Genomic DNA, 27,987 nt, shown 5'->3' with positions numbered 1-27,987 from the left:
TCCCTTCTTTGTCCTTTCTAACAGTGGATCCTTACCAGAACCTGGTGGCGTGTGCAGCACCTCGGTGTCACCCAGAGATAGAACGTACATGCAGGTAAGCGTGTGAAAACACTCGAGCACTTGAGTGTGTGTGCACGTGTGTGTGTTCAGGGCTGAAGTCTCCTCTCTCCTCAGACACCGGGGCAGGTGTACACTGACACACAGGGGCCCAGAACCCCGACTTTTTGGTTCTGAGAACAAAGTGCCCCTGGAGTTAGTAATTCATTCCCTCTCTCTGCAGCACTGATAGCAAGGGAGGTGAGGGTAGCGGGGCGAGGGAGCCCTGCGAGTGGGTGAGGCCCCGGCCCGGGGCCCAGGTGGCGCTGAAGCTCTGGCTGTGGGCACCTTTGTTGGTAGGGCCCTTGGAGTGGGATGGGGTGATAATATCCGAGAAGGATCTTGGACCAAAAAGTCAGATGCTGCTTGGGGTAGAACAAGTTGTGGTGGGGTGACATGGAGACTGTGGGAAGGGAGGAGGAAGGAAGGGGACCCTGGCTGAGCACTGGCCACGGGCCAGCACTGTCAGCCAACAGGGACTAGACAAGCAGACAGAGTGACTCAGAGGGCGTGTGACTGGCCAGGGCCTGGGATTGATGGACTGAAGGAGGAGAGGGTTGATGGAAGGCAAGGGGTGCGGGTGGTGATAGGTTGGGGGCTGGGGGCAGAGCTGCCAGCTGCTTCCCTGAGGTCCAATGGGAGGAACTTCCAGGAAGATCCCTACGGCCTTGGCAGTGTAGAGGAGTGACTGCAGAGGTCCCTTCCAGGAGGGAGGGTGAGATGGCAGGAGCCCAGCAGGGGGAGCCAGGCCCTTGAAGAAGACCCCCACATCATCGCCTCTGCCCTCCAAGGAATAGACGTCTCTTGCCACCAGTCCTGAGCCTGAGGCTGTTTCCTGACACACACTCCACAGCCCCCTACCCCGGCCTCTCCAGCCTGCACCCCACCCAGCCACGACCAACAGGGAGGAGTGGATTCCCACACCAGACCCTTGTGGGTCCAGACGACCAGGCGAGACACTGCTGAGTGCCGGCAATGAGTCGTTGGGAAAACAACAGAGGGACACCCTGTAGTTTGGGCACCTTGACCTACAAGGGGATGGGCCTTCCCAGGAGGGGCTGAGGGCTGGAGGGCAGGTGCAGGCGAGGGCGGGCTTGGGGCCAGAGCTGAGACACATGCATCCTTTTCCTTTCCCTGTCCCTGTGTTGGCCTCATTCTCTCAGAAGGGCTCTCTGGCCGGTGGCTTCCTCCCAGACCCCACAGCTGACAGGCCTGGCTGGCCGCACCTACGTAAGGAGGATGAGACACATTGAGGGTTGCAAGACCAAAATCAGGTTCTCCTCAGTACCCCACACTTCTTGACTAAGGCCCCAAGGGCCCCTGTAGGCAGCTACAGGAAACTGCAGCAAAGCCCAGGTTCTCTATACCCACCCCTGGGGACTGGGAAAAGGAAGAGGTTGACGACTGCAGACAGAGCTCCTGGTTTTCCCGGGGCCACCGGCCTGCACTGGAGGGGCTGGGTGAGTGTGAGCATGGATTTCCAGCCGCGTGGGGGCCGCCAGCACAGACCCTGAGAACGCCCGTGGTGTCGCTGCCACGCGTTCTCTGGCCAGGTCTGCAGTCATCAACCTCTTCCCATTCCCAATCCCCAGGGTAAACCCCTCTTCTCACTCCTGCTTCCTGCCGCTGCCCTGGGAGAGGCTGTGTGAGGGTCAGGAGAGGTGGGAAAGCCAGGCCACGGCCTGAGGAAGGATGGGACACCCTCTGTCTCCGAATTCCTGGGGCCCAGGACCGTCTGCAGGTCCAGGACCAAAGCCCAGCAGGCTTGCCCGCATTGTCTCACTGCTCCCTCCAGCAGCACCCTGGCCTACTCGTGGGCAGAGAGAGGGCCTCGTTCAACATTGCCTGAGCTGCAGCAACCCTGCTGCCATCTTGGCTGCCCAGAACTCTGGAGAATGGCTCCCCGTGTGTGCGCCCCACAGGACCCAGAGAACCTCTGCCTCCCTCTGGACGTCGGAGCTGGGGGCGGGGGGCCAGGATGCTCAACCCACTGTTGTTATTGACCCGGAAGGCTAGTGATTTTCCCAAAGTCACTCAGTCAGTTAGTGGCAGCAGGACGCAACTCACTGGGGCTCAGCTCCCCTGATTCAGAGCCAGCGTTCCTCTTCCTGAAGTTGATGGCCCTCGAGAGGCATCCAGTCTGTCCCCAGAAAGCCCTTTCTTAAAGAGTTTTCTTAAAGCCCACTGTAGTCTCAGACAAGCTCTTTCCTCTAAGGGGACAGAAGATGGGGACCTGATGGCACCCTTAGTGTCCTTGTCCCCATGCTCGCTCCCCCCTGGGTCCCTTCTCTTTTCACCATTTTCAGACCAATTCCTAACCCTCTGCACTGTCCAGCCAACAACCTGTTTGTCACCAGCCCTCATGTGGGGTAGCACTTGGCACCCCAGTTATAGACTGACCCTCCATCAACCCCTTGGCTCTCCCAGCAATAGGGTAGGGGTTCCTATTGTCCTGGGCCCCCTTGTAGAGGTAGCAGTGATGGGCCAAGGGTCACAGGCTGGAAAATGGCAGAGCTGGGACTCGGGCCTGTGTCTCCTGAGGCCAGATTGTATGTCCTCTCCATGCCACCCAGCCTGGAGTCTAAGGAGGACTGGCTGCAAACTGGCCTGGGTGATACCGCCCACCCCATGGCTGGCCTGGAGGCGAAGGGCCAGTGACATTTGCTGCAGGCATGTTCCTTTGATCTTATTACTGTTACTCCTCACTTGGCTCCCAGGGTCTTAAGCTTATATGTGTGTGTGTCTGTCTGTCTGTCTGTGTGCAGGTGGGGGTGAGTGGTCTGAGGGCAAAAAAGGAAAATGTATTCATGTAATTAAAATATAAAGTCAAATTACCCTAATTTAGAATCTGTGTCTTTTTCAGGACAAGCACTGAATAAATTTCACTTGGAAAGGACAGGGTGGAAGGAAATGGGAGGAAGATGTTTCCAGTGGGAGGGGAACAACCCCTCTCTCCAAACCCATCCCCATCCTTCTGAGGCACCGCTGACTTACCTGTGTTTCACACATGATTTCCAGTTACCTGCGGAGAATGTTTTACCAGCCTAGCGTCTGCCTCTCTGGGCCCTAAGAGTAGTACAATTGCACTTCCCTTTTTGGAAACATAATGCATTTGGACCCAGCATCCTGTCCTCTGTATGTGGCTGGACTTTGCAGATGTGACTCCTGGACACTGAGGGTGCCGGATGCCATCCTCTCAATGGAAGAGAGGCTAGGTCCTGACCAGGACTGCTGGCTTCACCCCGGCTGGAAGGGACCCCCACCCTTCCCTTGTATCTTCACCGAGCCAGGCTGCCTGGGGCTAGTCTGGCGCTGCTGGGTCTTGGGCCAGAGAGATCAGGGCCTCCTTCTGTCCACTTTTCCCTTCCTTTGAGGAGGCCAGAGGTCTAGCCTCTTCTTCTCATGTTAGACGCCACCCTCCCAGAATGTCGCTTCCCTCAGCACAGGGGGAAGCCTGCCCCCTGGCCATGATTCCAGATACTCTGCTGCCTCCCCAGTGAGTTCTGGAGTTGGGGGTGAGGGGAGGCTGCAGAAACCCCTTCTCTCCTCTTGTATTGACTCTCCAGCAACTCGGCTCTGTGCTCCGAGCCCAGCCAGGCCTAGAGGGGCCTTCCAGGGGCACCAGGGCCCAGGCACACTCCCTGTGTCTTTGGGGAGAGAGGGCCCAGCCTGTTACCTCCGGAAACTCTTCTCGCCTGATGGCCGGGAGCTGGGGCGGGAGCCGGGTAGCAGCCCATCCGTCTCCTGGCTGTCCTTCTCTTCCTCGTGAAGGGACTCCTCTCCCAGGAAGTCCCCGTCATCCCAGGAGCCCACTGTGCCATCTGTGGCCTGATACCGGACCTCCACGCACAGGCTGGTCTGGAGGAGAGAGGGGTGCTGAGCGGCTGAGATGGCAGGAACAATTGTAATCCCATGGACTCTGCTGCTCCATGATTTTACAAGGTCCTTCCACACCCTTAACTCACTGAAGGAGGGCGAGCTGGGGACAGTCCTCCCACTATGTTCCCATTTTGCAGATGAGCAAACAGAGGCTCAGAAAGACTGACAAGCGCAGACTCAGTCGACAGAACGGGCTCTGGCTCCAGATCCCGTTGCGCATGGCTCTCTTCCCGCCCTGGTGCCTGAGGTAGGGGGTGGGGGGCCCACCTGGACACCTGGGCCTGGGCTGGGGGTGGGCTCTCTGAGTCCACTGTGCACAGAATCAAGGGCATCCTCCAGTGTCCCCAGGGCACAGGTCACCCCCTCGTCCTCAGAACGAGGGTTGCCTGCAGGGACAAGGGGTGGTCTGCCTGAAGTCAGCTGATGTCCCCTCACTCCTGATGATCGTTGGGATGTGATGACATGAACCCTTCAGCAGAGGAGCCCAGACCCTGGGCACCCTCCAAAGGCGTGGTCTCAGCAATTCTTCCTGCCCGTCTGGCACCTACCCTCCTACTCTGGAGAGGAGGTACCATCGGGTGACCCTGGACTTTTCTCTAGGGGAGCGTGGAGCCCCAAACCTGGAGCCATGCTGTGCACTTGAGAATCCTGATTAGGCGTCTTGCTCTGTATCCTTGGGCCACTGCCCTCCTCTCAGCTCTGGTTTCTCCCTAGTGCACAGGGAGGACTCATTCCAATCCCTTCCTCAACCCACATGGGTGCTAGGACATCTTCTAGACGTACTTGCCCCCTCTCCAAGTCAGGGTTGGCTTGCTCCGGGGACCCCCACAGGCAGCCTTCACTCAGTGAGTGGGCCCCGGGATGCCAGCCTTCCATTTCCCCTGGAAAGGGAAAGATACACACATTTTCTGAATCCTCACTGCGCTAGTCATCATGGTAAGATGCTTGATGTAAACTCATTTGATCTTCCCAATACGTCAACCTGCCCTACCTAACACATCAGGGAGGTTAAGTTACTTGCTCAAGTCACATAGCTAACAAGAGATGGAGCTGGGATGTAAGCGCAGCCTGGCTGACTTCAAGCACCACATCCTTCCCACTGAGCAAATGTGGTCCGTTTGGTGAGACCAGGCCTGTTATGGTGGGAAAATGGTGGCCTTGGAATCAGAGGTCCGGGGTCCTAGAGTTGATTATGCTGTTGACCAGCTGTTTGACCTTGGCTGGTCAAATCCATTCTTCATCTAGGACTTCAGAGTTCCCATCCATAAAATGGGTGGCAGAGGTAGGTGGTGGGTGAGTTAGATAATTTGTAAGTCCTTTCCTCAACTGAATTCCTACATCTGATTCTAGAAATACAAGGCCTGGGCTGTGCCATCTGTTCCTGCCCATTCCCCCAGTTCTCTCTCATGTTTTACTTCTCACATTCTATGCTCTTCCTCTGGACATCTATGTTCCTCTCCAAGTCCTCCACACCACCAGTGTCTGGAGCTTATTTTTCACCCTCTCTCCCTTTGCTGTGGTTGCTGAGACCCCAACCCACCTGATTTCAAGAGGTCCCCCCACCCCTGCCTATGCCTACATGTGGAAGAATGACCTCTTTGGGGCCAAGTGGAGAAGCCCTTTGTTCTCAGCAGGGAAGTGTCTCGAGCCACCACGGCACTGTGGGAATTTCTGCCCCACCCTTGGGGTTCCTCGGAGAGGGTTCCTTCCATTCTGGCTCCCTGTGGCTGCAGTCTTACTTCTGAGGTTACTCTGCTGACCACTATGTAGGATCATACGTGGGACCAGGGTTGGTGCAGCCCCATTTTACATATGTATAAACCGAGGTCAGGAAATAATAGCTACTGATCTTATTGGGTTGGCCAAAAAGTTTGTAAGATGTTATGGAAAAACCTGAACGAACTCTTTGACCAACCTAATATTTACTGAGCACTTACTATATACTTAACTGTCCCAGGCCCCTTCTGTGCATTTCCATTTAATCCTCAGAAGAGTCCTGTGAAGTTGATACTATAATTTTGCTCACTTTGCAGATGATGTGTAACCGGCCCAAGACACACAGTTACTGAGTGGCCTAGCGAAGGTCTGTATCCAGGAGCCATGCTCCTCACCACTAGGCTCATCTGCCCAGGGGTGGGCATGAATGAGCTCAAGGGGACAGATGCATCAGAGCAGAGCCTGGGGACTGTGCGTCTCGACTGGTTTATTTCCTTCCTTTGTTTGCATGTGTATTAAGTCCCTGCAGGCTGTGCATCACTGGTGCATGTGTGTTTGCTGGAAGTCCAGGGATGGGTTGTGACAGATAGAAAGAGGTCCCTGCCCCCATAGAATGGCTAGTCTTAGATGCCAAGGCAGGCATGAAGGTCATGCCCTGTAGAGGCCAGCAGGGCTCAGGCTGGCTTTCAGATGACGAGGATACCTCTTTAGTGACCCCTGACCTGGGTCCAGATGGAAGGCTCCCTGATGGAGAAGGGAGGGAGTCCCCTAGTCACCATCACTTGTACTCTCACTGCAGAAAGGGCTTCAGTGTCTGCCACCCTCAAGGGCTCCCCCACGGCCCCCCACGGCCTCCAGCAGTCTGAATTGAGTCTCCTCCTCCCACAGCACCTTTCTACCCACGAGGACACCCAGCCTTGACCATGCTATGTGCAGGCGGGGGCAGGGGTGAACAGGCCCCCAGGTGACCCAATAATGGGCACGTCCAGGGACTCTCTGGGCACCCCAACCTTGATGATCGCATTGTTGTCATCCATCAGCGTGTCGGTCACCTCCACGTGGTTCTCCTCCACCACCTTCTGCAGCACCATGCGGAAGGTCCCGATCAGCCTGTGAACGGCAGAGGGGCACGGTCTTCATGGTTTCACATCGAGAGGTCAGAGAGCAAGGCTGACATCCCAAGAGGCTGTGACTGGCTGTGAAAGACACCGGTGGGCTGGAGAAGGAGAGGGCTGGCTTGGGCTCCAAGCTGGGGTTGGAGAAGGTGGCCCAGGAGCTGGGGCTGGCCAGAGAGGCATGTCCAGGAGGGTCTGTGACCCCCAACAACTGTGTGTATTTGTATGTATGAGAGCCATTTTCCTGGGAGAGCTCGAGGGCAGTGAGCACCCGGGGGGATGGTCACAGACTGGGATTGTGATACCCTGGTGGGGCTTGTGTTCCTCAGGTTTGTGCTGTCTCGGGATTCAGCTCATCCTCCGCAGAGTGGCTTCCAGATGCCCAGTATGGAGGCTGTGGGGAAGGACTGGAGGCTCCACCCGCTTCCACCTCCCTAATGACGACCAAGATCTCTATAAATGAGCACCACTGGCTCATTCATCCTCAGATTGAATCATTAGTGATGCCCATACACACCTGCATTCTGCAAGCTCCTTGGGGCAAGAACCCATCTGACTGTGGGTTCCCCATCCCCCTAGGTACCTAGCGGAGTGATGCAGGGCAGTGATGTAAAGGGCACAGTTCTGGAGTCAGAGAGAGAGGATCGGAAGCCCAGCTTGGACACTTACTAGAGAGTTATCTGCTACCTGGGCATCGAACTTGGGCTCACTCAGTCTCAGATTTCTCCTAAGATGAGCTAATACCTCTACTTTACTGCTTAGAAGACCAACAGAAATGCTCTATACCAAGTTCTCATCAGCACACCTAGTGCAAAGTCAGCACTCCAGGAAGCTGTCTGGTCATTGTCAAGGGGGTGACATTAGTCTGTGAGCCTTTCCAAGGCTCTAGTTTCCTATTTCAGCCTCTAGTTGATATTTCTGGCTCACAGGAAATCTCAAAATCTACTGGCTAGAATTAATGAACAACAGTGGGGGCCCCATAAATGCTGACTGAGTCGAGTTGTCCCACACTTTGCCCCACAATTTGAAGGTTATTGCTCTGGGAGAAGAGGGTACTCAGAGAGATGTTCTCACATGGTGATTCCATGTTGGGTAGATGAAAACATACACACCACTTCTGACTGAAGGGACAAAAGCTCGGGTGGGGGGGGCGGGCATCTACAGGGTGTGAGACAGGAGGGGCTCTTGGGGTCCTCTGGTGCTGCTCTTGGCTTATAGGGGAGGAAAGTGAGGCTGAGAAAGCAGGAAGGGATGCAGTTAATTTAATGGCCACTCTGGGTGAGATGAGGTATCAGGTGGAATCTGACTTTAATGTATTTGATGTTTGTATCCTCCTGATGGGCTCTGAAGGGCAGACACTGTTTATAAAAGCCTCCTGTTTGTGTGAGAGGAAGAAGTAGCAGGAGCAGTCAGAATGCATGCTTCCCTCTGAAGTTCAGAGCTCCATCTGCCAGCTCGCCCCACCCTCCCTCAGGGTGAAAATGTTCACACTATTCCTCCACTCTAGAGCCCACCAAGGCTTCTAGACTCTTCTCAGACCAGCCCCTTGGCAGCTGCCTCCCCCACGGCACCCTGGCCTCTCCTCAGCTTGGGCAGTGCAGACCGAAGTGCCAGGCCGTGTTCAGGAGACCAGGCATCGCTGCCCCTGAGTCTCAACTTTAGGTGGGTTCTTAGCTTTCTGTCCTGTGTAGCCCTTCTAAGAGTAGACTCTAGGCATGAACATATATACTGGGCTTTTGCAGCCTCATCTCTTCAGGCTCTAAAACAGTGGGGTTGCAAAGAGTCAGACATGACTGAGTGACTGAACTGACTAAAACTTTAGCATGAACAGGATCATCAGGAGGGCTTGTTAAAGTTCAGACAACTGGAACCCACCACCCGTGGTTTTGCTGGCCATTGTTTAATAACAGAAATATCAAATAGGGAGGGGAAGGGCAGTCCTGACTTGCAGCTTTTGCCCATTTCCGTGGTGTAAATACCCCCACCAAGGTCAGTTTCAGTCTTCCCATGTGAAGTTCACTGAACACAGAGTCGGGAGAGACGTGTACCATCAGCCCTTGGGAGTGGGCCCCACGCCGGGGCTCTGACTTAGCAGAATGACTATTTCTGACGTGTGTCCAGGTGATGCTGATAATGGAGGTTGGGGAGCTTACTTTGAGAAGCCCTGTTCTACCACAGCTGACTGGAACTTCAGGTCCTTTTGGCCCTACTAGGGCCAGTTGCAGAGAAGGCAATGGCACCCCACTCCAGGACTCTTGCCTGGAAAATCCCATGGATGGAGGAGCCTGGTAGGCTGCAGTCCATGGGGTCGCTAAGAGTCGGACATGACTGAGCAACTTCACTTTCACTTTCACTTTTCATTTTCATGCGTTGGAGAAGGAAATGGCAACCCACTCCAGTATTCCTGCCTGGAGAATCCCAGGGAACGGGGAGCCTGGTGGGCTGCTGTCTATGGGGTCGCACAGAGTCGGACAAGACTGAAGCGACTTAGCAGCAGCAGCAGCAGCAGGGCCAGTTGAGCACCTGCTGAATGCTGGATGTGCAGGCACAACTTTTCCCTAGAAGAAGCCCAGAGAGCTGTAGAGCTGCTGCAGTGTGACAAGACACCCCCAGGGGGCAAGATGGGGCTACTGCCCCACCAGTGCTCAGAAAAGGCTCTGGCCTTCCAGCTTAACCAAGGTTTCAGAGTTTAGTCTTGCAAGGGACATAAGAGGAGAGTTTGTCCTGCAATAGCATTCTTTTAAATGGACAGTTGATGTGATCTTAGTCTTATGTAAAGAATAAAGAAAAACATTTTTATAAAACTTTCCTCCTTTCACACGTCTGAACTGTTTAAGCAAAACCAGGGTGCTTGCTATAAAAACACAATTTCAAAACATATGCCCTTATGCTGCTTCTAGCAGAACACTGCCCTCAACCCCTTCCATAGACGTTCTCTGGGGAAGGAGCTGGTGTAGGAAAGAAGCCTTGGGTCTGGTCTGTCTGGTGACCCCAGAGACCATATCCAACCCCGACCCCTGCTGCCCTCTGTCTGGACTGGCTGGAAGCTCAGCAGGGTGTGCCTATTGCTTCTCCTCCTCTGGGTAGGTCCGCATGGAGGAGTTGCCTGGGAGGGGGCCCAGGTGGGCTCCTATGTCCCTGGAGAGCTGGGACCTTTCCCTGGAAGGTGCAGGCATGAGGCCATCCATTCTTCAGGAAGGAGTGCTAACCCTGGGTCAGGAGGTCTGGGTTGAAGACTAGGTTCCGCCTTGACTCTGCTGTGTAACCCTGGGCAAGGACAGTCTCTGGGCCTCAGTTATCCCTGAGCTGTTGGTGAAGGAGCTGGAATCATCCATCTTTGGACAGCCTCCCTTATGCAGCTCATCTGGGTTACCCACCACAAAGAAGAGTACCCCTCCCACCCATCCTACCGACAAGGCCCACAGTTGGGCAGGCTGAGTGGAGGCAGGATCCCCGGGTACTCAGCCAGCAGGGAGGGGGCCTTCACACAGCTGGGCCCGCAGACTGACCACAATAGAGCTGCAACCAGGCTCCAGGACCTGTCAATAATTCATTGCTTTCCCCTGGGAGCTGGTGTCAAGTGCCCGAGGCCTGGCAGGGCCTCCACTGCTCTCCTGGCTCCTGAATTATTCAGGAGTCCCAGGAGATTGGTGCCTGGGTCAGGCCAACCCCCTCTCACAGGGCCCTGGACAGGCAGAGGGGGTCGTACAAGATCTTCTGGATCCAACACTCACTGAGTCCTCGTAGGGAAGCCCAAGGCTCTCAAAACAGGACCTCATTCTAGGTGGATGGAGCAGACCCAGATCTCCTGGCCCCTGACAAGGACACTTTCTTTCTTCGATCCCTGTCTCCTCTTCTCCACAGCCCCTACAACTGCTGGGTGAAGGGCCACTCCTAAACTGCCCTCTGCTTCTAGGGCAAGTCCCAAGGTTCTAAATCTCACACCAGCCTCCTTTACCTCAGTTTTCCCAAATGCACCAGTCAGGTGACTGGGTTCCTGGAGCACCCTAAGTTCTTCAGAGAAGAAGGACCACTTGGATTTGGGCTCCCAGATGCTCCCACCCTGTACGTTATCTCCTCCTGACCAAAGGGGACATTCATTCATTCAATCATTCCACAGAGTAATGGGGGTCTGCTGGGTGTAGGCCACTGTCCCAAGCTGTGGGTGTGGCTTTGCTGGTTGCTCTGCCCAGAGGCTCCCCAGAGGCTTGGCTCCCTCATCAGAGGGAGCCTGGTGACTGATCTGGACCACAGTGGGGACAGAGGGCACCCACCAGAGGGACCGTTTCTTTGGCTCAGGAAATAGAGCCCAGACTCCAGGGTGGGAGACTGAGTCCCACCTGACTCCAAGTACCCGCCCTACCTCTCTGACTCCCAGAGCTGGCCTGTCTCAGGGTGGGTTCTATGTTGTCCACAAGACCACCACTCCTCCCCACCCCAGCTCTGCCGCTGACAGCTCCCTGGACCTTCTCCAGGCTTTCTAAGGAATGGCAAGACTCTCTTCTACCAGGCCCATGTCTCCCCTTGTGGGGGTTTCCTGCCTTTTCTTAGGTGAGGGCAAGGAAGGCAGAGAGAAAGAAAGAAGGAGAATCAGAGTAGGCACTCCCCCTGCTGTCTCCCCTCTTGCTGGCTTTTTAGAACAACTCATTGAGGCCTTGTATTCCAGCATATTCTTTGTGAGGGTAGTCAATTTCCTAAACAATCTATCAAATACTTCTGATTTGTTTATAGCAGGAGTTTTCATGTTTTCAAGGGCTTCCAGCATTTCAGTGGCTGATCTAGCAGCTCTTGTTTAGATGATTTAGCAGTCTCTCACACGTCCTTGGTTTCCACCATCACTGCTCACATAGCCCGGTTTCTGGGAGTCTGAGGATCAGGAGAGGAGGGGGAAGACCAGCATCCTAGCACCCCCTCCACCGCTGTCTATCCCTGTGGCCCCGGTCTCCTCTCCGAGGCTCAGTTTCCCCATCTGCACAGTGAGGGTTTCTCCAACTGAGCTGTAAAGCTCCCGGGTGCTCTACCATCTACTGTGGGTCCTGCTGGGGGGCCCAGAGCCCCTGCCGGTCCTCAGCTTCTGCTTCCCCCCCCACATCCACCTTATTGTGCGTGTTCCTGTTTCTCTTGTCCTCACAGGTCACCCAGTCGCTCATCCCAGGGAAGAAGATCCTGCTTTACTTTAGGGGCCCCAGTAGAGTGTCTTACGAACTTTCTTGTGGGTGTCAGAGGCAGCTGCCTGAATGATGGGATGCCCTGAGCCAGCCATCCTGGGATGCCCACTCCAAGTACTCAGCTGAGATCTCTCGGGCCTGAGATAAAAACCACAGAATCCTTGGATCCATGTGGTTCCGCCCTTCCTGACTCAGAAACCCCTCTACAGCATCATGGTCCACTCTCTGCTAGCCCTCTTCCCAAGACAGCTCACTGGTTGGAGAGCTCTCAGATCTCCCAGCAGTCGGCTGTCATCTGGCAATGCAGCCTGGTCCTCGTCCTGCTTCTTGGCACACATCTTTCCTCTTTCACGTGGCAGGAATCCTTCTTGAGGGGCAGGCATGTCTTAACCCCTCATCTTAGCACCTCCAATGACTAGCACAGTGTCTGGCTGGTGCAGAGTGTTTCTCAGTGAATGTTTGATGAGTGACTGAAAGGATGGACAAAGGATGGATGGATGAACAAGTCTTTTGCGATTTTCTCCTCCAGGCTCTCAGCTCCTTGTCAGTAGGCAAGATTTAAAGTCCTTTCCCCCGGGCACAAGGCAGTGCCTATTCATGTTCTCTACAATCAGCATGAGGAATAGTGGAACCCTCGCTCCTCATCTCTCCTGCTCTGATGGCTCTACTTCTATTAATATGACCTAGGATTAGGTCTGGAGAAGGAAATGGCAACTCACTCCAGTGTTCTTGCCTGGAGAATCCCAGGAACGGGGGAGCCTCGTGGGCTGCCATCTATGGGGTCGCACAGAGTCGGAAACAACTGAAGTGACTTAGCAGCAGCAGCAGGATTAAGTCAGCTTTTCTTTCATTTGTAGTCTTCTCTCACTGTTGAGTCATAGTGAGCTCTCAGTGAGTAATCCTCCCTTGCATTTTTTGACATGTTTTGTGGTTCAATCATGACTCTCTCTAGCTTGTATAAGAGGATTTGGCTTTTGAATTCAAGACAGGAACTGCTGCTGCTGCTAAGTCGCTTCAGTTTGTCCGACTCTGTGCGACCCCATAGACGGCAGCCCACCAGGCTCCCCCGTCCCTGGGATTCTCCAGGCAAGAACACTGGAGTGGGTTGACATTTCCTTCTCCAATGCATGAAAGTAAAAAGAGAAAGTGAAGTCACTCAGTCGTGTCTGACTCTTCTCGACCTCATGGACTGCAGCCCACCAGGCTCCTCCGTCCATGGGATTTTCCAGGCAAGAGTACTAACATGTACTAAATTTAGCCAAATGCAGGAGACGTGAGATGTGGGTTTGATCCCTGGGTCAGGAAGATCCCCTGGAGGAGAACATGGCAACTCATTACAGTATTTCAGTATTCTTAAGCTTCCCAAGTGGTGGTAGTAGTAAAGAACCTTCCATGCTCAACACTTAGTCTGTGCCTGACACACAGTAGGCACTTAGTAAACATAGGGATTGGATGAATGAATGAACATCTATCTCACTTGATTCTCACAGCTTCCCTTTGAAGTAAGTACTTAGCCTGTTTACACATGCATACATTGAACTCAGAGAGGTTATGCAACCAGCCCAGGGTCACACAGTAGGTAACTGAGCTGGGATCTGAGAGCAGGCTTGCCTGACTACTAAACCATTGAACCAAACTCTCGTTGAGCTTCTAGTTTTCTGCAGGTGTGACAAATTCACTCTCAGAGCTACAGGTAGAGATGGTCTGTTGGAGGATATCATTACTTTCTCAGGCAGGTAACTGTTGCCCAGCATGGCGGAAGGAGGAAGACTTGAGAAAGGGGACAGGAAGCTGTGAGAGGGCTGGGGGACTCTGAGGACAACATGAGGGAGCAGAGAGGGGGGTCTTTGAAGGTTAATCCAGGCCAGGATGTGGGTCCTCCTTTAAACTCAAAGGAGAGGGCAGTGCAAGGAGCAGGGAAGGGCCCTCTCCCCCGACCCACCCCCAGCGCCCCACCTCTCTCACCCCGGCCCACACTTACTTGTTGCTAAAGACTTTGCTGTAGTTGAAGATCTGAATCTCAAGCATCTCATTGCTGTCAATGCTGCTGGCCACTGGCCACCGGAAGGTCTGGGGAGAGAGGGGCAGCTGTGGCCTTGGGTGGAAATGACAGGGAGGGGTGAGGGGAGTGGGAGGGGGCCCCTGCTAAGACAGCCCCTTGCATCAGCCCGTGCTTCACAGGGACCAAGCTGACACCTGGAATCTCATTTAATTCCAGCACCACCTTGCCATGTGGGTACTGCCCAGTCCTTTGTCAAAGATGGTGCTCGTAAAGTCCAACAATCTTCCCAAGGTCCTGTGGTCAGTGAGAGAACCCAGAGCCAACCAGGGCTTCTGACTCAGCCCGGAGCTCCTTCCACTGTCTCCCAGCTGCCTCCCAGCTCCTGGGTGCGCTTGTGCATGGATGAGGCAACCAGGGTGGGCTGTGAGTTTGGGTTCTGCTGTGTGCTAAGGGAAGTTGTAAGTCTTTGGCTCTCTCCTGTCAAGATGGTTCTGATCCTGCCTTGAATGGGAGGTCCCAAGCTCCCTCATTCAGGTCACACCCCCTCTCCCCCTGGCAATCTTAACTTCAGGGACAGATTTTAGCATGTTGGTGTGATTAGGGTCAGGCCCACAAAGAGGGAACAGCTGGTCTCCATTCATCATTTCTAAATTTGCCCTCACCACTGTGTCTTGACTTAATTATTGAATCACAAGGATGAACAAGAAGTTCAGTGAGATTTTTTTCCCTGATGCCCTAGAAATGGCAAGGAGAGCCCAAAACAGAGGCCAAAATTACAAAGTACTCCACTCACTAAAGAGAGCTGCTGCTGCTGCTAAGTCGCTTCAGTCTGTCCGACCCTGTGCGACCCTATAGACGGCAGCCCACCAGGCTCCCCCATCCCTGGGATTCTCAAAGCAAGAACACTGGAGTGGGTTCCCATTTTCTTCTCCAATGCATGAAAATGAAAAGTGAAAGTGAAGTTGCTCAGTCGTGTCCGACTCTTAGTGACCCCATGGACTGCAGCCTACCAGGCTCCTCCATCCATGGGATTTTCCAGGCAAGAGTACTGGAATGGGTTGCCATTGCCTTCTCCTACTAATAGGCAAAGCCAGGTACCTCCCTAGGGCTGCCTCAAAGGTGGGCTACCCCAGCCATCATTCCAGTTTTCCTCTTCTTGGCATGTAAAAGAAGATGGGGGAAGGGAAAGCTGGAGTGTCTCATCCCAGGCACAGTGTTTTGTGGCATATCCCTGGGAGAACAACTCAGAGAGGGAGGTAGCGCAGGAAGGGGAGCCTGGTATGCGAGTTCCCAGTGACCTCTGCCCCCGGTGGTGGACTGGCTGGCCTGTCCCCTCAACCTCTCAGGAGACCCATGCAGCACCTGCAGGCAAGGACAGTGGCCATGCAGGAGCCTGGTATGCCACTGCTGGGTGTGTTGACTATGTGGCTTATGCTCTTTGAGTCAAGTGGGTTCTGCGAAGAGAAGTTAGGGTCAAGGTGGCCCGTGGACCCTCCACCCGCGGTGGCCTGCTTGGGGGAGGGGTCCTCAACTCCCAGGAGGCCGGGCCAGGAGCTGGGGGTGGGGCGGAGCCAGGTGTCGTAGGTTGGAAATCCACCCCTAGCACCTGTCCACCCAGTGTCCTGTAAGACATCAGGTCTACCATGTGTCCAGAGGCTTCCAGAGCTGATTGGAGCTCACTAGAGAAGCTGCCGGACTTTCCTGGTGACTCAACAGTAAAGAATCCGCCTGCAATCCAGGAGACACTGGAGGTGCTGGTTCGATCCCTGGGTCGGGAAGATTCCCTGGAGGAGGGCATGACAACCCACTCCAGGATTCTTGCCTGGAGAATCCCATGGACAGAGGAACCTGGCAGGCTACATACAGTCCAGGGGGTTGCACAGAGTCGGACACGACTGAAGCGACTGAGCACATGGCATGCAGAGAAGTTGACACACCACCAGGAGGGTCCACATTCACAGCAGAGACCAAGAATCAGATCAGGCCACACTCCCCGTCCCCTGCTGAAGTGGGAGGAGGAGGAAGTGGAGGCCAGAGTAGGCCTTCCTGGCCCACTCTGCGTCTTGAGCTGTAAGCCTGAGAGAAAGACGACCAGATGAAAACAGGGAGCCAGGGTGGAGCAGTAAACGCTTCTGGACTGGATTTGAATAACAAAACGACCAGAAAGCTCTGAGGTCTGCTCAAGGTGTCACTGACGGATGGTATCTAGGGGGATTTGACAAGAGCTGGTGGAAAGCAGTGACTTAAATTTCATTTTTATAGCCCATGAAATTCAGAATGCACAAAAGGCTAGTAAAAAAGAATAACAATAGTAATAATAATTTGTAGAGAACTTGTCATTATGTGGGTCTGAATGCTTTACATGTGTTAATTCATGAGTAATCACAACACCCAAGAGGCTGGTGATGTGCTCTCCATTCTACAGCCAGAGGAACGAGGTCTCAGAGAAGTAACAGGATGCTGTTGTTAGTGGCCCAGCAAGTTCTGGGGGAGGCTCCTGAGGGTCCACCCCATAAGCTTACCGCTCCAGAGCTGCTCTTCACTCTCCACTGGGGATTCAGGGGCTGGTGGAGGGGACCAGGCCAGCCTGGCAGGTCACCGCCCAGTGTGGGCAGGGCCTGTCACAGCTTTCATGTCCCCTCTCTCCGGGGCTGGCCAAGGCCCAGGGAGACCCCCTGACACCCCCATGGTCAGTTGGAGCGGGCAGATGAGGGAGGAAGAAGCAGAGAAGGAAAGGAAAAGGGGGTGGGCCGGGAGAGGGCTCTGAGAGGGGTGTGGAGAGGACTTTGGAGGTCTTGGACACAGAAGGAAGAGGAGTGGGGAGGGGAGGCTGGGAGGCAACCTGGCTGTCAGCAAGCCCATTATGCTGCTTTGCTCCTGCATCTGGAGGCTTCCAACTCAGTCAAGGGTGTGGTTTTCTTAATGAAGTTGCTGTTATTGGGCTGCAGAGAAATAACCCAGCATGGCAAAGCCCTAATCATTAGCCACGGTGCAGGGAGGAGAGGGCCTGGGGGGTGGCACCAAGGTTTTGGTTTTCTTAGAACAAAGGGGAATGGGTGTTTGAGTCACCTGAGGGTCTGTGCGTTGGATTTTGGCACCTGAAGGAGGGAAGGGGTGGGAGAAAAAGGAGCTGTGAAAGAGGGTGTTGAAGAGTGACGTGGTGAATACAAAGAGACAGGAATGGCTACCAGCTCCAGGATTTTTGCCTGGAGAATCCCATGAACAGAGGAACCTCGAGGGCTGCAGTCCATTGGGTCCAAAGAGTTGGACTCGACTGAGCAACTAAGCATACACAACACACACAGAGGAACTGGGAAACAGGAAGTCATTTCAAACAAAAGGGGGCCAGAGGGGGACACAGCTTGTGGCTCCCACTTGCCCATTCCAGGCGCTGGCTTGCCTCGTGGTCAGGGTGCAGTTTACTGGGTCACCAGGGCCAACAGAGAAAAGCAGGCCACCATGATGGACCCGTTTGCTGAGCAAAGAGGAGGGCAGTCAGTGAGGGTCGGAGGGGTGCCTTGGGGAGCCCTGATGTGAGGTGAGACTCCAGAGGAGGCCCACCAGGATGCCCTTTCAGGAATTCTTCAGCTGAGAGAACACATTTAGCATTTCCAAGAAGGAGTCTCCACTGAGCCCAGACAACCCACAGAAGCCTGAGAAACATGAAAATGTGGATGATTCGAGTCACGGAGCGTTGGGGTGGTTTGTTGCGCAGCCCCCGCTGACTGTGACAGCCCCCGTGCTATCTGTGGCTCTCTCTAGGAGGCGGCTTCACGTCGGGGAGGTCTGGCATCAGTGGCTCCTGCCTGGGCCTTCTCCTCCACACGCCAGCCCCCTCCCTTCCCATGGTCCCCAGAATTCCTGGGATAGTGTGACTGTCCCGCTCAGCTGTTCAGAGCCTGAGCAGAGGCTGCAGGGCTCCCTGGGGGTCTCTCTGCACTCAGCCTGCCACATGGAGGGTGCTCAACAAACAGGCCTCACACAGCTGCCTTGATTGCAGGGCTGTCCTTGCTGGCCTGAGGGTATGGCCGGGCTAGTTCCCCTCTCCACATCTCCTCCTCTTCCTCTGGAGAGTGGGGGTGACGTCCCAGGACTGCTTCTGGGGGTTCCCGTGAGGCTGGTGAGGCATTGGCACAGAACCCTAATCAACATGGTGCTTCATTATAGTGACTTTTACTGTGCTACTCTTCCTTCCAGGAGCCGGGATAAAGCCTGGCATCCTGGAGATGGACACTGCAGGGACTGCATGGGCCTGCTGGGGACAGAGCCTCTCTCCAGCCTGAGGTAGCACCAACATGCTTCTCTTCCTGCAGCCACAGCCGTGGAGGGTTGTACCTGCTAACTCTGGAGATGCCTTGACATCAGTGGCCTAGTGACTCAGCCAAGGGAGCCCATGTATCATCTAAGGTCCCATCTCATGTCAGCCTCCAAACTCTCCAGGTAGTCGCTGAGCCAAATACTGCCACTCCAGTTGTCATGAGCCAGCAAGCCCCACGTAGGGGCAATGTTTGCTGAGTACCTTCTATGTTTGCTAAACACCTCCTCTGTGCTGGGCTCTGTGTGGGGAAGCAGGGGTGTCTCTTGGGAGCTCCTGAGTAGTTCTGAAGAGAGACACAGACCTGAAATTGCAGCCTGTGATGGGAACCTTGACAGAAGTAAGGTGGCAAGCATTAGGGATGGGTGGGGAAGAGGAAAGAGCACTGGTGGTGAAGAGCCTGCCTGACAATGCAGGAGACAAAAGAGACATAGGTTTGATCCCTGGGTCGGGAAATCCCCCAGAGGAAGGCAACCCACTCCAGTATTCTTGTCTGGAAAATTCCATGGACCGAGGAGCCTGGTGGGCTGCAGTCCACAGGATCACAAAGAGTTGGACACGACTGAAGTGACTTAGCACGCATGCACGCACGAGGAAAGAGGACCTCTGTCTGGAGTGTGGAACTGTGACCCAGTTCACCTGCTCTAGGTTTGGCCGTGACCTGGCAGGTGACGGCCAGGGCGGCGGAGTTCTGCATCCTATCAGCCCCAGCGATCTAGGACTCCACGGAAAGGTTTCCCTGATGTGGGCTGGAGAATGATCTGGGTTATCCTGGGCTTCATCAAGTAAGTTTGAAACCGTCTTAAATCAGCAAGGTAATGTCCTTAAAGGGACAGTCCTCTAGTTTTAGGGGGAGGATATTAGGATGCGTTGCAAAGCTGTAGGGTGCAATGGAAAGAGACCTCTAACTTGGGAAGTTAAAGACCCAAGTCTCAAGTTGGGTTCATTCTTTTGTTCATTCTTTGACTCAGCAACATTTCCCTGAGCCCTGTGCCAGGCCAGTAATGGAACAGACAGGTGTGTTCCTGACCCATGTTGCTCACAGCCCATGTCTTCCAGGTACAGGCAAAATAGGAAAATGAGATCTGACCCTCCACGCCCCCCAGGCTGATGACCTCTCCTTCTCTGGGCTCAGAAGGCTCATACTGTATCTCTTTTGTTCTAGGTCCATCTCCCCACTGGATTGAGCCCTTTGAGGGCAGGGCTGAGCCTTGTCCACTTTGTAAGTGGCCATTGGCTCTGGAATTAGACTTCAGTTTGAATCCTCATGTGCTACTCATTGCCTAGGGAAATGCCCACTCAGTGCATTGCAGTGAGATATAAGGCTCAGTGAGCTCTCGGCCTGGCTCAGTACATCACAGGGGCTCCTATTCCTACAAGTACTATTGTTATTCTGGCCTCTCTTAGGGAGTCTGGCCCTCAGAGAGCATGGTTAAGGCCAAAACAAGATGGCTAGAAATAGGCTAGGGGTGGCCATGCCCCTTCCCCTCCCACCCTCCTCCCAGGGGCCTCCGCTGGCTGCTGGCCTGGCACAAAGGCTGTCTCTCTCTCTTTAACTTGGAAAGTTAAACCCAAGTCTCAGGTTGGGTTCATTCTTTTGTTCATTCTTTGACTCAGCAACATTTCCCTGAGCCCTGTGCCAGGCCAGTAATGGACAAGACAGGTGTGTCTGGTCCACCAGAGAATAATCCCTCTCTCTAGCTTCTCCATGGTTGTAGGTTAAATGTAGGATCTCAGGTTCCAGCCTTTGGGAAAGAAGACACCGAGTCCAGGCTCTATTTCCACCATTGTTGAACAGGGCATTGTCTTTCTGTCAGCCCCCAGTCCCCCAACTCAGGCTCGTCAGCCCCGCCTGCTGCGGGCCCTCTCATCCTTTTCTGAGTAGAGGAGGGAGGGACATCTGTTTTCACATCTTTCGTTTCATTTTCAGCCATGCCACATTTCTGTAAGGCAGAGAGAGCAAGGAGTCTGTTCCTATTTTTCTGAAGGGGAATCTGAGGCTTGGAGAGGTTGAGTGGCCAGCCCAAGATCTCAGTGTTAATCAAGTCCAGGGCTCATGACTCTCAGGCCAATGTGTTTATACCTCACTGAGCTGGTTCCCAAAGGCCCTGGGCACAATCAGAGTGAGAAAAAGGAGTTCCTGGGAAGCCAAGAGGCCTTTGGAGGTTTTGCAAGGGGCAGCTGAGGTTTCCTTTCTCAAGCTTTTTCTGGAACCACTGACAGGCCAGTTCTTTCAGGAATCAGCCAGGAGAGTCTAGGACTTGTCTACTCCAGGATGGGGAGACAGGTCCAAGTGTGGGTGTAGTCCAGGCTATTTGGAGAGATCTCTGGGCTCTGCCTGGCAGGAGGTGGGAGGGTAGCCTCCCCTGCTCTGTGTGTGCTCTGCTGACCAGTGGTAGCCAGGCTGCGAACTGTTTCTTAGAAGGAGAAACGGAGACAGGGCTGTAGAGAGATGCCAGTAAGGCCTTGCAGGGGCGATGGGGGGCTGGCCAAGCAGCTTTCTACTCTGCCTTCAGAGGGGGCTTAGAATCTCATCTAAGCCAGGATTTAGAGCCCTGTCTTTGCCACTTACAGCTGTCACCTTGGGAAGGAGACATATTCTCTGAGCCCGAGTTTCCTCACCTGTGGGTTGCTGTGGAGACTGGATGGATGAGGCTTTGCTAAGGACGCAGTGCGGTGCTGCTGTGGGAAACTGCTGCTGTGATCTTCCCACGGGGCTGCCCACCAGGGAAGTGATGGGCAAGTCCCTCTCGTGTGGGGGGGCCTGGGCCCTGCAGGTCACTTAGCATCCATGCCCCATTCCACCAAGTGCCAGTGCGTCCCCCACTGTGATAACTGGCAACTTCCCTATTGACCCATGGTGGGTGTAAATTTCCCCAGGTGAGAACCACTTCTCCCCACCTTGAGGCTGCTATCTGATCCAGGCACATGCTTTCACTCATAACTCCCTGGCTTCCACCCCTTCCTGGTATCTCTACACTGGCCTGGAGGCTCCCAGTGCCCAGGTTTCTGCAGGGATCTGTGTGTGCTCTTGCATCTGCTTCACTCTTTTGGGGGCATCTCTTTCGACCCACACACACCAGGTGCTCAGAACGTGGTCCTGGGCTCAGGGCAGCAGGACTGACTCCCCCGCCCCTGCCCCGTGCTGGGCAGCACTAGGAGGAGGAAGGACATGGTGATTAACTTGGAATGTCATGTATACCCAGGGCTCAGGTGTCCTAGGGTACAGTTAATGGAAAAGAGTGACAGTGTCCTTAGACGGGGCATCAGGTTGCTCACAGGCTAGAGGCCCGGGTGGACATGTCCCTTGGGAGATTTGGTGAGGAGGGAGTCACAGGCTCTGCCCAGCTGATGGGGGTGGGGGGGCAGAGGCCTAGAGAAGCAGAGCTGAGAGATGGAGCCAGGCTGCCTGCATCCTAACCCAACCAGGCCCTGCACCTTGGGGCTCTGCCTGAGGAGGGAGTGAGGGGAAGGAACAGGGGGTTGTACGGTGGGGCTTGTCTGAGGCCGAGACACCAGGCTTGTGTGTGTGTGTGTTAGTTGCTCAGTTGTGTCTGACTCTTTGTGACCCCCCTGGACGGTAGCCCACCAGGCTCCTCTGTCCATGGGATTTTCCAGGCAAGAATACTAGAGTGGGTTGCTATTCCCTTCTCCAGATCTTCCTGACCCAGGGATTGAACCTGGGTCTCCCACACTACAAGCAGATTCTTTATCATCTGAGCCACCAGGGAATAATGCCTCATTTTGATCATGGCTTTACAGAGAGACTTCATACTCATTATCAGCTCCGTTTGACAAATATGGTCACTGAGGCTTAGAAAGTGAGGCTGAAAGTCACGCAGCCAGGAGGCAGAGAAGGCAAGGGCAGAGCTCTCACTGGGGAGGGTACAGCTTGGGGGCTGCGATGGTCTTTGGTGGCCTGAGCCTGGTGGGGAGGTTGAGTCCGTGCTCCCGGTGCCAACAGCTCTGGGATTGCAGACACAGCTTGCCATGTGGGATGGGCCCAGAGTGAGGCTGAGACAACAGCTCTCCTAGCACACCTGGAGTTTGCTTAGCTAAACGCTAATCTCAAAGGGAACAGGCTGCCACAAGGCCTTGCCCAGTCCAAGCAGAGCCAGAAGTGAGCGGCAAGACCAGGAAAGATGGGGTAAGTTCTTCTGGAGTCAAGTGGAGCTTCTGCTTTGAGCCTAGATGGTGACTTAGGATGGCTGCTTCTCACCCCAAAGTCAACCCTGTAGGAACTGGAGAGGCAAGAGGGAAATATGGATTCTAGGAAGTGACAGACAGACAGGCAGATGGGGGAAGCCCAGGGAGATCAAAGGCTGTGGAGCTGACACATGAGTTGGGGGGAAGGGAGAGGGAGGGGAAGCAGCCATGGGAGAGCAGGTTGGAGGAAGTCTTCCCAAGTTCTGTTCTTATCGCTCCCTGGCATTACTCTGGGGCGATGGCTGATAGCTCCTTGACTGATAAAATTGTGACATAAACCCTACTAGGATGAGGTTTAATACAAATAGCTGTTGATAGACCAGCTGCTTCATACCTCCTTTCATTGAACCCCCAGAGCTAGTTTGTTAAAAAGTCTTGCCTGCCTTCTGTCAACCATGTCTCTCCTTTAAGTCTTAGAGATGAGACCCTGACTCTTTCTGTGGTGACTGGGCCCCCCGGTGCTCTCGCCTGCCCTTCAGCCCCTAGAGACTGACACAGCAGCCTCTGATGGCTGCTCAGTACTCATTACCAGCCAGGGTAGCTGATACCAAGGGAGCTCAAACAGAGCAAAGTAAAGAGATGGGGCGAGTACCTCGTCTATAAAAGAAAGACAACACGCTGAACTGTACAGCTGGAGCAGAATCATTAGAATGAATGATCCATAAAAATAGGTATCAACAATATGAAACAAGTTTAAGGAGTCATAAGGAAAAAGAGCATCAGTAACCGGGAAGATCCATCTGAAGAACTCCCTCAGAAGACAACAGGAAAGGATGACCGAACAACAGCAAAACAGAAAAGCTAAGAAATGGAGCTAGAGGTAGTACTGACATCTGATCATAGGAACTGAAGAGGCAAGGACACTATAAAAACTGAATATTTGGAAAAAATAATGGAGATGGAATTTTCCATGGTAAGTGAAAGCTGAAAGGCCCTAGATTTGAAAGAGCTCACAAAATAGTGCACAACAGGAAATATCAGGAAACCCACAACTGGACACATTATAATAAAACGTAAGAACTTCAAAGATAAATGTATTGTATTTTATTTTCCAGAGAGAAATAAAAGATCACCCACCAACAGACAAGAATCAGTGACCACTGGATTTCCCACCAGTAATAGGGAATGATATTTTTGAAGTTGTGAAGGAAAGAACTTCAAGCTTAGAATTTCATATCTAGTGAAATTCTCATTCCAATTTGAAAAAATAAGAAATACGTTCTCAGATTTATACAGCTTTAGAAAGTTTGCTACATAAAGGTTCAAATTAAAAATGCTTTTGGAGGAGGTACTCAAATAAGAAGAAAAACAATTCCAAGAGATACTTCAAGAGACATGAGAAGTAAAGGTGATCAAGTATCGTGGTGAAGACTATTGTCTTCCAAAAGAACAAAGACGGCTAGGACAAATAAAGGAAAAAGAGAACACACAATCCTAAGAAACTAGAATTAAAATTCTAACCTAGACAATATCAGCATGAGGATGTGGGCTGAAGTGGGAAAATCAAAGAAGCATGAGGGAGTATTAAGATACTTGTCACATTAAGAAAAATTATAATTACTTATTTGTTTGAGCACTCAGTAGGATTACATAAATATGAGTATGGAAGGGTGACTACCTTGAAAACAAAAATAGAATGCATAGCTTTTCAATTAACAAGAAAAATTCCATTTACCCAATTGAAAGCTAGAAAGTAGGGGAAAACAAGAAACAGAAAGTATAGTTAATGGAAAATATAAAATAAGATAGTGGTAGAAATAAGCCTTATAGTAATAGCAATTTCAGAGGTAAATGGGTTAAACTAATCAATTAAATCATAGAGATTGGAGGAAAAAAATAAGATCTAATAAAATATGCCTTAAGAAGACACATTTGACTTTAAAAACATGCTAACTGCTAAGTCACTTCAGTCATGTCTGACTCTGTGCAATCCCATAGACATCAGCCCACCAGGCTCCCCCGTCCCTGGGATTCTCCAGGCAAGAACACTGGAGTGGGTTGCCATTTCCTTCTCCAATGCAGGAAAGTGAAAAGTGAAAGTGAAGTTGCTCAGTCATATCCGACTCTTCGAGACCCCATGAACTACAGCCTACCAGGCTCCTTCGTCCATGGGATTTTCCAGGCAAGGGTACTGGAGTGGAGTGCCATCGCCTTCTCCATTAAAAACATAGTATGATTGAAAATAAGAGCATAAAATAATACATACTAAGAAATTAAAATGATTGAAAAAGATATACCAGGCAAACGAAACAAAATGGCTGAGATAACAACTTGAATATCTGATAAAATGGAAATTAATGCAAAAACAACATAAAAGACATAGAAAGCCATTAAATACTGGTAGAAGGAAAAGTAAGCAAGATGATACAGCCATAATGAATGTAACAGGCAACTGGTTAAGTTTCAAAACACATCAAGCAACAACTGATAGAACTGCAGGGAGAAATACATAAATCAATAATTGTAGCAGTAGATTTTATTACATCATTATTGAAATTGACAGATCAAGCAGAGAAAAATAACCAGGACCTCTGAAAATTTGAATAATATTAATAATAAGCTTGACTTTATATAATATACAGTCAAGTTTATACTGAGTTACAGATAGAACCCCACACTGAACAAATTCCTTTTAAACAAAAGGAGCATTTATGACCACAAATTAAGGCCATAATAAAAGTCTCAGTAAATTCCAAAGGATCTATATCATACAGACTCTGTTCTTTGATCATAATGCAATAAAATTAGAAGTGAATAAAATAAGGAGCTATAATTTCATAAATATATTTGTAAACTAACAACATATTATTGTATAACTCTTGTATTTAAAAAGAAAATCATAAGGGAATGTAAGAAATATTTAAAACTGAGTAATAGTGAAGATATTATATGTAAATGTTTATAGAATACAGTTAAAACTGTACATAGACCAAGATTTAAATACATTTATTAAGGAACAAGAAAAGTTAAAAATAAAGGCTTAACACTCAAGAAGTTAGGAAAAGAGCCACAGAGTAGAATAAAATAAATAGACATAAGGGAAATAATTAAGAAAAGGGCAGAAATCAATGAAATGGAGAACAACAACAGGGAAGATTAATGAAGCCAAAAGCTGGTTCCTTATAAAGATTAATGAGATAAACAAATCTTTAGCAAAAGATTTTCTTTCTTTCTGACCAAGAAAAACAGAGAGAAGACAAGAATATATGAAATATGGAATAAAAAGAGGGAAATAACTGTGTGTTATGCTTAGTCACTCAGTCGTGTCTGACTCTTCACGACCCCATGGACTGTAGCCCACCAGGCTCCTCTGTCCATAGGGATTCTCCAGGCAAGAATACTGGAGTGGGTTGCCATGCCCTCCTCCAGGGGATCTTCCCACCCCAGGGATCAAACCCAGGTCTCCCGCATTATAGGTGGATTCTTTACTGTCTGAGCCACCAGGGAAGCTCAAGAATACTGGAGTGGGTAGCCTATCCCTTCTCCAAAGGATCTTCCCAACCCAGGTTCCAAAGAATAAAAAAAACTTCCTGGGAAGACACAGTGGGAGAAACAGTCCACTGACTCTTGGAGAGGAAGGGGTGAGGTCTGGGTGAGACTGTACTTGTGGGAAGCCAGGTCAATTAGCAAGGGCTTCCTATGCCCAGGGAACATGGGAAGGGAAGCTGCTCTAGGCCTGTTGAATGGGCCCATTGGCCTTTGTCTGAGCCAGTCACTCCACATGGGGCTCTCCTGTACAGAGGTCCCTGAGAGGGATCTGGGTGGAGGAGAGAGGAAGATGCCTCCACAACTCCCATCATTGCCTCCTCCCAGGAAGCAAGGAGCTCCTCCACCTAAGCTCCCCCACCCCCATTGTGTGGCCCAGTGCATACCCAGGAAGCAGGGAGATGCTGGTTCCCCTCTGGGCAGGGACTTGTCCTGCCCCAAGGGCTTCCTACCTCATCGAAGTCAGCCACATCCTCACAGCTCTCCAGGACCCGGGAGTAGAAGGACTGCCCTGGTGGGGAAAAGAGGAAATTATAGTCAGCCCTTCCTGGACAGCAAATTGCTTATTTAAAAATCCCCAAACACTGTTCTTTTATTTGTGAATGGACAAAGATCTCAAACCATTAAAAGTGGTCATCAGTGGGCAGGGGAAGTGAGAAGATATTGAAAGCATCATGCTTTGATTTTTTTTTTTTTTACTGTTACCACTTGAGTTTGACATTTTCAGTGATTGTGCTTCACTTTTATAACTTAAAGAATGCTTTCAAGTCCCCGCCAACCTAAACCAGGGCTGCCCAGGTGGCACAGTTTTCCAGCAGTCATGTACAGATGTGAGAGTTGGTCCATCAAAAAGGCTGAGTGCCGAAGAATCAGTGCTTTTGAACTGTGGTGCTGGAGAAGACTCTTGAGAGTCCCTTGGACTGCAAAGTGATCAAACCAGTCCGTCTTAAAGGAAATCAACCCTGAATATTCATTGGAAGGACTGATGCTGAAGCTGAAGCTCTAATCCTTTGCCTACCTGATGTGAAAAGCTGAATCACTGGAAAAGACCCTGATGCTGGGAAAGATTGAAGGCAGGAGGAGAAGGGGACGACAGAAGATGAGGTGGTTGGATGGCATCACCAACTCAATGGACATGAGTTTGAGTCAACTCCGGGAGTTGGTGATGGGCAGGGAGGCCTGGTGTGCTGCAGTCCATGGGGTCGCAAAGAGCTGGACACAACTGAGCAAATGAACAACAACAAACCTAAATCAGTGGACCATTCCACTGAAGCGCTACTTCCAGGTTGAAATCTGCCCCATTCTGAAGGTTAGTGTGGGTTGTCTCTGGTGGGCAACCTGGGGACTCAAGTGAGACTTGGTGGTGGGGGAGCACGCCATGTTCCTTTCCCTGGAAATACCTGGAGACCTGGCAGGATCAGCACCCAGCCAGGGAGGCGCTGGAGTGAGTGCCCTCTGATCCTCCACAGTGAGGGGGCCCCAGTCCCCTGGGACCCACTTCTCTCCTCTGGCTTTGGTGGCCTCATCTGTGTAATGAGGCTTGGTACAGAGATCTCCAGGGCTTGCCTGGTTTTTAGAATTTAGAAGCAAGTCTTAGTTCAGAATGGAGCTGACAAGGAGGCAGCCATGGTGTTTGTGTCTAGGTGGATGGTCTGAGGAAGGGTGTGTGTGTGTTTATGTGTGTGTATGTATGTGTGCATGCGCGCGCGTGTGTGTGTGTGTGTGTGTGTGTGTGTGCGCTTGGAGGATGGGTGCATGTGGGGAGGCATGTGGGGCATCTCATAATGGGGACAAAGCTATAAAGAAAAAGCTATAGACAAAAAAATAGATATGGAGTAGACAGATGGGAGAGAAAGACTCTTTAGCACTAACCCGGGACAAAAACAAAGCAAAACAAAAAACTGAAAAGAAAAATCTCAACGACAAACCCCAAGGCAGCCGGGAGAGGAGAGGGAAGCATGAAGGATGGTACCTGAGCCTCTTTTAATTTTTCCCGCAGGCAAT

General features: G+C 52.0%; 1 protein-coding gene across 4 annotated transcripts in view; it reads right to left on the bottom strand.

Moving 5' to 3' along the window:
• The window catches only part of OTOF (otoferlin), an 89,621-nt gene that overhangs the window by 48,323 nt on the left and 13,311 nt on the right, over positions 1 to 27,987 (bottom strand). For all 4 annotated transcript variants that reach the window (XM_061433065.1, XM_061433066.1, XM_061433067.1 and 1 more), the window contains exons 2-5: positions 26,436 to 26,494; positions 13,956 to 14,044; positions 6,702 to 6,801; positions 3,773 to 3,954 (exon numbers count right to left, since the gene is read on the bottom strand). In XM_061433065.1, the coding sequence (XP_061289049.1) occupies positions 3,773 to 3,954; positions 6,702 to 6,801; positions 13,956 to 14,044; positions 26,436 to 26,494 (430 nt within the window). The remainder of the gene's footprint in view (positions 1 to 3,772; positions 3,955 to 6,701; positions 6,802 to 13,955; positions 14,045 to 26,435; positions 26,495 to 27,987) is intronic.

The sequence above is a fragment of the Bos javanicus genome, chromosome 11 (assembly GCF_032452875.1).
Source record: "Bos javanicus breed banteng chromosome 11, ARS-OSU_banteng_1.0, whole genome shotgun sequence".
In the NCBI taxonomy this organism is placed as follows: Eukaryota; Metazoa; Chordata; class Mammalia; order Artiodactyla; family Bovidae; genus Bos; species Bos javanicus.
The sequence above is the reverse complement of the archived record's forward strand: the minus strand, read 5'-3'. Positions and strand labels throughout refer to the sequence as shown.